The sequence below is a fragment of the Ambystoma mexicanum genome, chromosome 12 (genome assembly GCF_040938575.1).
Source record: "Ambystoma mexicanum isolate Mex_15411 chromosome 12, UKY_AmexF1_1, whole genome shotgun sequence".
Taxonomy (NCBI): Eukaryota; Metazoa; Chordata; class Amphibia; order Caudata; family Ambystomatidae; genus Ambystoma; species Ambystoma mexicanum.
In genome coordinates this window covers 996,977,550-996,991,344 of record NC_090936.1, presented here as the reverse complement: position 1 = coordinate 996,991,344, position 13,795 = coordinate 996,977,550, and the positions used below count along the sequence as shown (strand labels likewise).

The window sequence follows — 13,795 nt, the reverse complement described above, 5'->3', positions numbered from 1 at the left end:
TACTCGTGCAGAAAACATTAGGCTTATTACAGTGGGATCTTAGATCCAGTCATGAAAAGGAGATTATCTTTGTGAGCAATCTTTGACAGCAGCTGCCTTTGCAATTGAAAAGGCTTCAAGTATGACCATTGGGTGTTCAGTAACGCTGTTCATAGAAGATGCATTATTTGCAATTTTGGAAAAACCTTAAAGTACATTTACCACACAAAGAACATTAGGATATGAGGTAATTATTTAAATCCCCACGATTACATTTTTTAGGTGTGGCAAAGTGAATCCAGCAATGTTTACAGCTGAACCAGTGGGAGAAGATGATATGCATGACTGTACTACCTATGCCGAGTGTTATGATGATCTTCCCCAAGATAGAGAAAATGCTCTAGGGAGAGGGGAAGTGGTTTTCATAGACATGTCATGGAGAATTGACCAAAAAAGAGTGGGGTAAAACATACTGGATCGGCAGTGGTAAAACTGAACCGAGAGGGTAGATTTAAAGTAATGATCAGTAGGAGATTGTCCCCAAATTACTCAGCACAGGCTGCAAAATTAGTCGCACTTATTGATGCGCTGCAGAGCTTCGAAGATGAGGAAGTAGCAGTATACTCTGACTCCGCAGATTTGACGTCAACTGTACACGCAGGCCTGTCCAGTTGGAAAAGGAGGGGTTTCCTCTGCGCAGTCAGAACTCCAGTCATTAGAAAAACTTGATTATTAGAAAAATGTATTGAAGCACTGAGTTTCCCAGAGACCATAGCAATTGTGAAATGCACAGCCCTTTCAAAGAGAAGAGATTTAATCTCTCGCGGGAAACGAAGCGGCAGATTTAGTGGCTAAACAAGCAGCCTATAATCCAACCATACCTGGGAGTGAGGGAAAACATATAAAACAGCCAATAGGGCAATGCATGCTGGATAAGGAAGGATTCAACAAGACATCCACTGTACAGTAAATTGAAATACAAGGATTAGCATTGCCAGAAGAGAAAGTTATGGAAAAAACAGGGATGTCGTCTGTCCCCTACTAAGGCCATTTGCAAACAAGGTAGCACTAGAAAGCCAATTTACTGCAGGTCACACTCTGCGAACAGTGAGAGGAGTAATTCCTAGACCCAGTCGACCATTCCAGCCTCTGCACATAGATTATGTAAATATGTTGCAGATTTGCAATACACATAGGTATATGTTAATTTTGGTATGTCCCTTCTCGAGATAGATCGAGGCAGGTCCATGCACGCATCCCGATGCATGTGCCACCAAGTTCCTTGTGCGCAAAGTGTTTCCAAGATGGGGTGTGTGTGAAGTTTTGCAATCTGACAATGGGTCGCCCTTCATGAATGAGCTATTTGAAAATATAGCTCTGCTATTAGGTATTTGGCATAAATTTGCTTCTGCGTATCATCCACAAGCAAACAGATTCTGTAAGAAACTGAATGGCCTTTTAAAAGAGTGGAGAGCAAAAATAAAAAAAAACTTTAAAGAAGGGATTGTTTCATTTCTATATGCGTAGCTGAACCAGCCTGGCTCAGATCATCATCCGACGCCCCATGAGGTGGTGACGGGACACCGCATGAGAACTCCTCTCACTCCTCCAAGGGCAAAAACCGATGCCCGTAGTGTAGCGAGGACTCTAGGCATGATTATTTAAAGACAATGCCAAAGCATTTCTTTTATGTCCCAAAAGTTCCAAAATCGACGGGAGGGGTCAAGGGAAAAATCAGAGACAATCAGCCCATTGATTTACAGGATCAAACCACTCAGCCTGTACCCAGGGGACCAGGTGCTGGTGCATAAGTTCATGCATACCTGGAGAACCCCTCGTTTTGACAGGCCTAATAAGGTGGGGGAAGTGAGCCCTACCGCTGTTAAATTGCAAAACAGGTGAGCGTGGATACACCGACATGATTGTAACGCTCACCTGGTTCCCACGGAGGCGCAGATCCTGGCTGGACAGTTACCGTGTCTTCAATTGAGAAGCGTAGCACTCGGATGGTTCTCTGGACCAGACCTCCTCTTATGGAATGTCTGACTTGTAGAGTAAGGTGTCTGCAGGCGGAAGAAAAAGGGATTAATGGCTGGTTGTTGGTTGGGCTTCTCCTCCTTATTCGTTCTTTCCCTGAGGCCGCCCAAAGTCTGAATGAGCTCTCACCTTAGATATGTAAAAGCTGGGCTCTCCATCCTGCGACTGATGCAGGGGCGCTGGGTTCCAGTTACTTCACTGGGATTGCTTTAAGTCTCTTGTAGCCTCAGAGGGTTTAAAGCTGCTGAAGAAGTGGTGCCGTCGTTTTCTGCATGAGCGGATGCTGGTCGGTTTGTAAAGTTCGAGAGCACCTTTTAATGAAGTCTTTGCCTTTGTTTCTTAGGTGCCGAAATGCTATATGCTGAGCATACGGATGCACGTAAGTATGAAGGTCCGTGCACGTGGAGGAGCACGTAAGTAATATGCTTGCTGACAGGTTTATTCGCACCTCTTAATGTCTTTTTCTTGATTTGCAGGTGCGGAGATGCAGCAGAAGAGGAGATGGCGAGGAGCGCACAGCTCCGGTAAGTGAAAATATAATTGTGTCCAATTTCCCCTTTTTTTGAACTAACCGGAGTTCTTTGTCTTGCAGGTAGGGGCCGCAGGATTCGGGAGATGCAGTGGATTCAGGTAAGTAAGCGCAGCTGCTAAAACGTTGCCTTTTGCTAACCTGATGTTCCTTTGCTGACAGGTGCGGCCGGAGACTGGATCCCTGGATGGTAAGTGAAGATCTGACTTGTTTTCACAGGCTGGAGCAGAAGATATCACTAGAAGACTGGAGCTGACTCGGTGAGCGTCCTGCTGCAGATGCAGAATAACGCGAAGCACATTCTTCCAATCGGGTGTGGTTTAAATAGTGTTGAGGTGATTAGGTGTCTTCCTCCTCAGCCTCGCCCAAGAGAAAAAGAGTTCCTGTGTTCCAGAGTCAAGGAGTGATGCCATCCCCACCCAGGTAAGAAAGTAGTTCCAGATTGGCAAAATAGTCCCACCCAGCAGAAGGCTGGAGCTTCATTTTGCCAGGACTTGTGAAGGTGAGTATGCAGCATGGTCTGCTACAGGTAAGTCCACCCAAGCACCTTTACCCAAAGTATGAGCCCGGCACCTCTGGCGCTGGGACCAGTGATTCTTATGAGCCTGGCGCCAACGGCGCCAGGACATGGTCCAGAGGGCCCCGATAGGGGTCGGTTGGGACCAGGGGCGGGGGTTGTGAGCCTGCTTCCGGGGATGTTGGGCTTGTCCTGACTCCTTGGAAACAGTGCTCATGACAATGATAAACCTTGCAAATGCAAACCTTGACCTCGCCTCAAGCTACCTATAGGAAGCAAGTGAAGAACCTCATTGAATACAAACCATATCCCGGCCCAAAAGCCAAGACAAGATAAAGGAAGAGGAAACAACATTTTTAGATTAGGATTTCTTAATAACTAATGGACTTATAGTGGTCCTGGAATACTTTCCCTAGACAGCGTTTTATTGCACATAAAAACCCTTCACCCATCTCTCAGTTCCTGTGGTTTACTAAGGACACTCTTGACAACTGTTAAACTAGAATCTTCTCTAGCTTTCACTTTCCTAAGCCTAGCCGTGATCTCTCAACCACTACTGACCGAGCCATGAAAGCAATGGAATAACTATTGCCTAATTTTGGTGAGGTAATGCTGCCTTACCTTATGACTGCAAGAATCCTCCTAACATAGCATTAGGGGCATTATTTGCTTGGCCAATAGAAGCCGTGTCTGTCTCGCTCACTGTCTTCAATCAGGAACTTGCACCAAAGTTCAACAGGGACACATTTCACTAAACAGCTAGTACTACGAGTTTGGATGAAATGATTAACCAAGAGGAACCTGGTATCCTAGTTGGTAAAGTACACAATGTGCCATATTTTCCACCATCATAGTGACCTGGTCTTTGCCCACATTTACCTTATTATAAAGTCCAAATAGGGCAAACAGAGAGAACAGAGATCTGGTGAATGGCTCAGATTTTAGACATAAGCAAACAGGGAATGCTGACTGCTAAAGTTGTGTCAAAGTCTAATACAATTGAGGCACCTGGGAAGGAGAAGAGCCTATAAAAGACATTTAATCCACTGCCTTTTAACAGTCTAATATACCACAGGGTTCGAAATAGAGATTCGATGAGTAGGAGCTAAAACCAGCTCCTGGGTGTCAGGCATCACCAAGGAGGCAGGAGCTTAACCTGGGGAATCAGGAGCGAGTACCCAGCTCACTGTTAATCTAACTTCCACATGAGATGCACAAATTTACTTTATGCACATTTATTTAGGCATTTATATAAGCGCGCCAAACCTGTGGGCATCTGGGCGCTGGTTACAGTCAGGCAAAAGAGTCAGAACATTGGAAAGCAGGAGGGGAGAGGAGGATTTTAAAAATGGAAGGGCGTTCAGTTAAAAAGGTGAGTTTTGAGCTTCTTTTCTGAAAATGTTGTATGACGGTTTGTCTCGCAAGTGGGATGGGAGCTCGTTCCAGAAGGTGGGCGGCGCAGACTGTGATGCTGCAACCTCCTGCTCTCTTGCAGTTGAATCTCGTGGTACAGAGACACCGTTTGTAAGCCAATCTTAAAGGCCTTGCTGGACTGGCCACCAGGGGGCGCGCGGATGAGCTCCGACTCTGCGTGAGCTACGCACCCCGTGGTCCCAATGATGGATTGAGCCCCCACTGACGGACCCCCCCACCCAGGAAATCAAGGTGAATTCGTTATATAAACCGATTCCTGGCGACCCAACAACAGAGGAAATCCATGCAGAATTCGAGGAGATGCACCGAGGATGCACGCAGGAAGTGAAAAAGGAGTCCGCCCAGTGACGTAGAGGCAGAAAGAGAACAAGATCCAAGGAGGGACGTCCCTGTAAGAGCTGATCTCTCGGCACTGGACCCAGCATTTACGAGGGGTGCTGCCCCTCGCCGGTGGAAAAGATGATGAAACGGTCAACAGGCAGCTCCTGGCCAGTGAGAACCAGGAGGTGCGCAATGGAACACACGCAACTGGCACTTTTCCCTCCAGCCCCCCCCCCAGCCAACCAACCCCTCCCCCCCCCAACCCCCACACCAGGACTTGCAACGCAGCGATTGGGGCCAAGAGGTGACAGAAGAGGCAAATAATACTGCTGGAGAAACCGCAGCTCATCGGGATTCCAACCGAGGTTTGGAACCTTGCGCGCAGCCACAGAGCGCTGTCCATAGGTCATAAGAGACTGCGCGCACCGATCCCCACCACCACAAGGCTATACGAGCCCAGACAGTGAAGGTCTCTTCTGATGCACGTCCACGCACTGCCGCAAGATCCGAAATGTTTGGCAAGAAGAACCCTGCCTTTCGAGGCACACCCACGACCATCACTGTAGTGGAGGCTGCCCCTACCTCCCTTGCTGATGTGGGCCCCTCTGCCACGCGGACTGGGACACTGGCAGAGAGAGAAAACAGACATGAAAGCATCCTATCATCACTGACTCCTTCATATGTGCACCAGTCAAAAACTTTTGCCACCCATGCAAATGCCCATGATGTGAAGAGAGCCTTACCCCGAATAAGGATCCACCAATTCTTTCCATTTGTTAAACCTCAGGCAAAACCTGATGCTTTTTGGGGAGCGCATTCTGACGACTGCTTGGGCCTGAATTAGTCTAAGTGTGGAACGGAGGGTATCCTCCACAAGGACTAACAATGGACCAGGGGATCCCTAAACATAAGATTGCCTGACTAGTGCTGACCAGAACGGGCACCTTGGAGTTGAAAAGTGCAAAATGGAGCGAATCTGAAGAGAAAGCAAGTGATAAGAGTTGACAGAATGTATTACGGTTCACTCCTGAAACCATTTTGGAATCACCTGACTCGGACCCGTTGGATCTTGTAGGACACATCGAGGGGTAAATAAAAGGGCCACCCCTCAAATCATAGGAGGTGAATGGGGCCCTGCATGAAGAAAACTAATGAGAAGCGGGCCCCAGGAGAGTATGCCCCCCCTCAATAAGGTGGCCTCATTGCCACGCACGGGCTAAGCAGACGCCCTTGGACATTACATAAAATCAGCACTAAGTAAGTGCTCGCTCACCCAAATCTTCCGACCATATCAAGGCCCCACTGAGACCACACTCGCCATTCACACATGATGGATATGAGTCCCCACCGTTCCTGAAGGGTTGGGCCCCCGGAAACGGGGCGTGTGTCCTCCTTCCACCGACTGGTGGCATTGAAACCCACTTGTTTACCTTCGTTGGACTTTGGGACCACTTTCTGGACACCCGGACCCCAAACTCTTAGTGGACCCACTACCAACCCCCGTAAGTGAAATTGCTGGATTTAGATTGCCGCCTCCTTGTGAACTAAAGACTACAGATCATATTTGTGCCTCACTATAGAGCACAAGGAAAACTCCTCTCCCTACGGAACAGCACACCTGAGAACACAGGGGAAGAACCGCCTCTGTGTATATGGACATAAAACTGAAGCAAGCAAAGTTTGCTTACTCTCCGTTCCCTCCTGTTGGTGAGACCATTGGTACCCCGATCATGGAGGCCTCTGGAATGGAATCAGCAGCCACAAAAGGAGACATTGCTGCACTCATGAGCGAGATAAAGAACATGGGAGCCAACATAGGTGGGAAGATTGATAAGATCAAACAGCGAAATCAATAAGATCGAGGAGAGACTCGATGGATTAGAGAATAATCAAGCCTCCACAGACCCTCTTGAAGCCCAAATGGAACTCAGAATAGCTGAGATAGAGCAGAGGGAGGAAGAGTTTTGTCTCAAAATGGACGATTTGGAAAATCGCAAGAGGCGAAACAATTTATGCTTTTTTGGCATCCCGGAAAGAGAAGGTGAAATTTGACACGTGTGGTCCAGTTATCCAGGACCAGTTATCAGCCCTCATCAGAGAGCACACCACACCATTCAATTGGCCCTGAAAAAGACTTGGGTCGAAACGCGCGTCGGCTGTTTGCCTTCACCCATGTTCAACAACAGGTCTTTTTGCCGCTATGATGTTTCTAAATTGCTTGGTTGTGGAATTGCAAAAGAAATAATAAAGCAACAAGTCATAAGCACCAATACGACGACTCTGATCTGACCATGAATCAATACCTAAGCATAACTGCTACACCCTTGGACTATTCAACCCCCCAGCGCCTTCCATTATCCGCAGGTTTGTCATCCCACCTATTCTGGTTGAAAATAAACTCAGGAATGAGATTCATCTTTTAGATGAGGCGGCAAGGAGGGATGAGAGCGGAAGGGCAGATACGATCTTAGAGGCCAAAAGGAAGAGGGAAGAGCTTTGTCTCCTGGAATACGGACTGATAGTCCGTAGGTTACAGCTTCTGAGACAGAAGTGCTATGAAAAAGGAGATAAGGCTGATGCCCTGTTGGCAGCCAGATTACGAGATCAACGAGCAGAGCAGAATGTCTTGGAAATAGAGGACTGGGAGAACCCCCAGGCCGCAACAAATGTGGAAATCCCTGAGGCCTTTCGCCACATTCTATGAAGCGTATACAGATCTGAGGTACAACCTGGCTTATTGGGGACTGATGAATACTTGTCCTCTGTTAAAATGCTGAAACTTTCATACGATGAATCTCTTGTCTTGGAGGGCCTGATAACTGAGGAAGAAGTAAATAATGTGATCAAAAGGCTATCACTGGGCAAAGCTCCTGGGGAGGGTTTTATAAATCATTTCTCTCCCCCCTACTCCCTTTTATGGAGTAACTCTTGAATGAGATCCTGGATACTGGGAGAGCTCCAGACTCCTTTGTTCGAGACCTTATCTCAGTAATTCCCAAAGAGGGAAAGGACCCTAAGCAATGTGGCTCCTACCGCCCCATATCTTTGTTGAACGTGGACACCAAGATATATACTAGAATCCTCGCGGCCCAACTAGTGACATTCATGCCACGCCTAATACACGCTGATCAGGTTGGATTTATATGAGGTAGACAAGGAGCTGACACTATGAGAAAGACCCTAACACTTAGTGTATCACAAAACATGGTCAACGACCCTGCTCTCTTGTCGGTCGACGCAGAGAAGGCCTTCGACAGGGATGAATGGGGCTTTCTGATGGCAGTCCTCTGCAAAGTGGGAATAGGCCCTAAATTCAGGGGAGGGATTCAGGCTGTGTACACTTCCCCAAAGCCTCTGTCTTCGTAAATGGAGAATACTCCCGCTGGTTTGAACTAGGCAGGGGAACACGACAGGGATGCCCCCTCTCGCTGATACTCTTTGTGCTCTCACTAGAACCCTTAACCCAGAAATTAAGGGACGACCACCAGGTGAAGGGGCTTCAACTAGGAGCAACTGAATACAAGGTAGCTCTGTACGTAGACTACCTACTTCAGCACATTTTGAATCCAACATCCTCAGTACCTAGAGCAAATCAATTAATCAAAGAATATGGAAATCTCTCAGGTTTCAAAATTAATGAGGCCAAGTCGATCTTATTTCCCCTGCATGAAATTACAAAGGCAGATGTGGATAGATTCTGCCCGCTAGGTCTCATAGTGGTAAATGCCAAGCTCAAATATCTGGGCACGATATATATGGGCATACAGGTCACGAGGGACATCAAACTTTACAAGGCCGTTATGGAGACTGAGGGACCACCCGATACGGGGGACTATCTGGGAAATATGGAGGGAAAAAAAGTGACATGCGAAAAATTGCTTCATGGCCGTCCCCCCTGAGCCACCTATGGGCCCCCGGCATCAGAGAAAGCATTCCCAATTTGGAGAGATTCCAATCTTGGTTTGAGGCTGGACTGGAGAGGGTGGGTCAGTTATGGAAAAATGGTTCCTTCATCACAATTTCAGAATTGGGCGAGGCCCTGGGTTTGGTCCCCCTATCCGTCTTTCATTATTTACAGATCAAGGGTGTTCTAACAAAGGACGAATAGAAGGATAACCGAAGTAGAGAACTTAACCCTTTTGAGAAGCTGTTGGATTCCAGAACAGAAATTAAAGGACTGATATCTGCCATGTATAGGGAACTGATTGAGGCTATGAGGGGCTCCACGTTGCCCCTGAAGGGTAGATGGGAGAAGGATCTGGGTGAAGAAGTTGATCCGGACATGTGGGGAAGGATGTGCAGGGTACACGCCCAAGTTTCCATATTCAGCCAATATAAACTCCATGCGATCCAACTGTTACACAGGTGGTAGTACGATCCCCTCAGACACTCTAGAATGTTTCAGTCACTAAGTCTGTGGTGCTGGCGTAAATGTGGGGAAATTGCTGACTACTGGCACATGTGGTGGGGCTGCCCCCGGATCAGTGGGTCAATGACCTTGGTGGAATTCAGAGGACAGCGGATCCTTTTCTTATCCTCTTTGGGTTTGAACAATGTGAAGAAGAGTGGAATAGAGTTAAGGGTCTGGCAGTCCACCTTCTGTTAGCAGCCCGTGCCACCATAGTAATTAAGTGGAAATCTGAAAATATACCAAGTAAGAGTGAATGGGTTAATGTAGCATTGAATAGCTGTTATGGAAAAAATAACCTCAACCCTGCATGCAAGATCCGCACAATGTGACATATTTTGGGAAGACTTTGCATGTAGATATATTCCAGAGACCAACGCTAGAACACAGAGTGGGACCAGTTAATTACATTTGTTCACCTGACGAAAGCTTACCGACCTATTATGCTAGAAAAGAACTATATCACGGCCCAGAGGAAGCCACAAAGAGGCAACCAATCTTAGTGTGTTAGCTATAGAAATTGAGTCATTTTTGAATATGTACATCAGTGAATGAGTTAGGAGAGAATGTTCCAGGGGTGTAGTTGTGGAAGATAGAAACTTAAGTTTGAACAGGTAAGATATACTTTTTTGGGTGAAAAGCCTCGACTGTTTGTGAACCACTTTGTTGGATTTTGATTACTGCTTTGTAATGCCTTTTTCTATGCCTTTGAAATACTTAAAAAATTCAAATAAAAAAAAATAAAAAATAAATAAATTAAAAAAAGCGGCTTGCTGGAGTGTGTCTCTTACGTTTGTTTGCCAGGTAAGATGGGACGTGGATGGAGAGGCAGCGATGCACAATGTAATGGATTGTGAAGTTAATTCTTTCCTTTACCGGGAGTCAGTGTGAAGACTTTCTTGCTTCTGTGATGTGGTCTCGCTTTCCAATGTTAAGAGCTGCTCGTAGAGCATTGTTCTGTAATGTTTGAGTTTAAGGTTCTTAATGGAGGTGCCACTGAGCAGAGAGTTACAGTAGTCCAGTTTCAAGCAGAGGAGGGCTCGATCAATTTCGAGCCGATTTTGGCTGGACAGAAAAGATCTAACAGTGATGAGCTTCATGGCATATGCAGAGTGGCAGCGATGTGACTGACCTGGAGTGTCATGTTTAGCGAGGCGTCCAGGTTAACGCCAAGGGGTTTTACAGCGGTGGCCACCGGGATGGTGTGGCCATCAATGGTGGAAGTTTTGTATGCCTGGTGCAGCTTGCCTAGGTGTGTCGGTGGGCCGGCATGGAGGAGCTCTGTCTTTTCATCATTCAGGCAGAGGCTGCGGGTGGCCATCCAGGTCTGGACGGTTTCATAGATTAAATTAACCTTGAGCGTTTCCTGTGTGTGATCGCCTGTCAGAGGGACCAAGATCTGCAAGTCATCATTGTAAGTGTTGTATGATATGGATAGTGAGTCGAGGAGGTTGAATAGTTTTTTTTTGCATATGTTGTAAAGGGCTCGGTTAGAGGCAGGAACCTTAGAGTACTCCACAAGAGTTGGGATTAATAATGTTTGATTCATTGTGTTTAAATGTGCACAAATTCTTCTATAATAGCATTCTCAAATACTCAATGTTAATGTCACGTATACATGTTTGTAAGGCACAAATTGTCAGCAGAGTCAAAAGTAGCTCCTAGTAGCTGTTGCTTTCAAGCTAACCATGCTCTCCTAGGCCAGAAGCAGGAGCTAAATAGCCCCATCGCCCCTCAATTTCTAACCCTGATACCAACCGGCTTGCAAATGAAAGACTGATTCCATGCTAGAGAACCAAATAATATCCAATGGGCACGTGCAATATTAATCACTTTATCATGACTATTAAGAGGTGTGTAAAGCAACCACTAATTGAGCAGGTCCAGTCATCAACATATCTATGCACAGAGCTTCTTTCAAAATACATAAACAAGAAATTCAATAAATACAGCACGGAAAATCATTGTGAAGGACACAGAGAGGGTAGTATTAAGGGAGTCAAAGCATGACTGTTGTGCAGAATAGACTAGGAAGGAGTAAGGTTTAAAAGATATGCACACCGCAGGATTAAGGGGAATTTACAGATGAAAGATGTGGTAAAATAGGATCAGGGGAAGGAATCCTAGAAATAGCGCAGAAAGTGTACAATATGCCTGTAAAGAGATGCAAGTAAAAGCAGTGGAACACACAGTATCCCTGGCCTTATCCACTGAAAATTCCTGTTTTTTAAACAGTTTGCTTATCTAGAAATTAAGGCATGGAATCTAACTCACCTGGGAAAGCCATTCCGACTCTTCCAGAGAGCGTAAGTAGGCCAAGTTTGGATCTGCAGTAGTGCAGCTGGGCACACAAGCCTTCATGAGCTTTTTAAAGCTCGCTTTTACCTGCCGGATGTCGAACACCTCAATGGGAACCACTTCCCAGAGTTGGAGAGGATCCTGTTTAACACCCTGTTGAAAAAAGCACATTAACTGAAGAAGTGGCAACATTACCCGAGGCTTACAAGTGTTCACATAAGCAACTAAGAGCCATCCTTACATTTTTAACCCTACTATTCCATATGCTGGGATGCAAATAATACACAACCTCCCTGTGCAGCAGTAGTGCCACACACACACACCTCTATGCACAACTGTGAAAAGAACATGAGGAAGCAGAGTCCAGTCAAGAGATGGGGTGGGATCAGGGTTGGAAGAGGATGAGCAGAACTGTGAAAAAAGACAAAGGAGCTGGGACAAAGGAAAAGCAAAAAAAGAAAGGAGTCAATGCAGCATATAGTCAAGAGACCAAGACGAGCTAGGCAAAGTTTAAGGCCAAGAAAGCTAAAATATCAATGGCACAGGCAGAGGAGCAGAAATCCGAGTACAGCCAACACACAACAGGAGCAATAGTAAGATAATGATGAACCATGCAACACCAATGACAGGAGACAGGGGAAGTCGAGACAAGCCCATTCCTGGGAAGGACAAAGGGACATGGCAGTGTTAAGGAAAGAAGGAGCCAAATTTAGGGCACAGCCAAGAAAGGAAGAAAGTGTGACAACAAAAGGGAAGAGTTGCTGTCTTAGCAGGATCAAAACAAGAAGAGGAACAGGCTCAACGCATTGTCAAAGGGTGTATAGATAACAGAGAGAGCCAAAATGAGTCAACAAGCAATCTTTATGCAGAGCGTTGAGGGGTAGGTACAAAACAAAGAGTACATCTATAAGAGCAGACCTGCAGGCCCAAGATACAATGACTGGTGTTTAGGTCTCAGAGTGTAGCCATAAGTGAGCTGTGCAGGACTAAATACACAACAATCTGTCGGAAGGTTTTGTTCCATATGTCATGAGGAATAGTGTCATTTGTGACTATGTATGTTACCTTTAGTTGTGATTTGTCCCCGATGATGTAGAGGTGCGCCCTCTGCTGGCGCAGGAAGTTTGTCTCCAATGGTCCACCATTGTGGCGAGTGCTCAGTACATCCTTTGCTGCCAGGCGGGTTCCAATTTCTGCATTAAGAGCATATGTACTTGTGCGACTGTTGGTACGAATGCTGCCCCATTTGCCTACAAGACACAGGTTTTCAAAGCAAGAAGAATTGTAGTGATGCCTTTAAGGGTACAGGCAGTGAAAAGGTACATAGAAGGGTAGAGTGTGCCATGGTTAAAAATTGCAGTTTAAACCCACTTTCTGTAACCTTGTCGCAGTGTAAACTATTTTAAGCTAATAGGACCACCATGCGTTCACTTTCCAGATGCAAAGCTCAATTTCACTCCAGAATATGCACATCAAGGGAAAATCAATCCCTCGCACAAAAAGCAAATAAATGGTAGAGCATGGCACATGCATATATTGTATGAAAATATCACAACTACAAGAACTCACCAGTTAAAGTTCCTAAACCAAACACAACTTGCCAATCGCTATGACCTGCTTATGCAGTCGCACTATGAGCTTACTAACACGGCCAATGCCCTCTTTACTAATCCTGACATTCCATTTGGGCTTTGTTGCACACTCAATCAATATTTAAACTAAACAATCTATGTTACACCAGCCTTTCTTAGCCATACACCAGACCCCTCAAAGGGACCCACATCTCCACTGGACATTGCACTCTCTACATGGTCACCTCAAAGGATACAACAAGCACCGACTGTGCATGTCATATGCCCATGCTGTTGAGAAAATATTTTTTTACCCGATTGTTCAAGTTATTAGAGTTGTTCACCCATAATTCTGCGGCAGGGTTAGCCAAGGCAGCAATTGCCTAGTGGTAATTGGGGCAGAGCACTCATGGTAAACTCTCAAATGTAGATGGGATTAGAGGGAGCAGCATGCTTAAAGGTTCTGCACATTCAGTACATTACAAAATTAATGAAGGGAATGGCTCTGTTCGCTCAGAAAGTAATTGTTGACTTTTAATTTGCCAACTGTTAGTCCCCAGGACTTTCTTTTTACTGTCAGTGGGACTTCTACTAAAATCCCCCTGCAACTCCAACAAGTTTTATGAGATATGTAGTTATTGTAGGGAAGTCGAGCAAAGATGCAAAGATCTGCTCTCCAACCGTGACTAACATTCCCTATG

At 46.0% G+C, this 13,795-nt stretch overlaps 1 protein-coding gene across 10 annotated transcripts in view; it reads right to left on the bottom strand.

The window, feature by feature from the left end:
• The window catches only part of SBF1 (SET binding factor 1), a 2,512,102-nt gene that overhangs the window by 686,104 nt on the left and 1,812,203 nt on the right, over positions 1–13,795 (bottom strand). For all 10 annotated transcript variants that reach the window (XM_069629502.1, XM_069629505.1, XM_069629506.1 and 7 more), the window contains 2 exons: positions 12,589–12,773; positions 11,500–11,676 (listed from right to left, as the gene is read on the bottom strand). In XM_069629502.1, the coding sequence (XP_069485603.1) occupies positions 11,500–11,676; positions 12,589–12,773 (362 nt within the window). The remainder of the gene's footprint in view (positions 1–11,499; positions 11,677–12,588; positions 12,774–13,795) is intronic.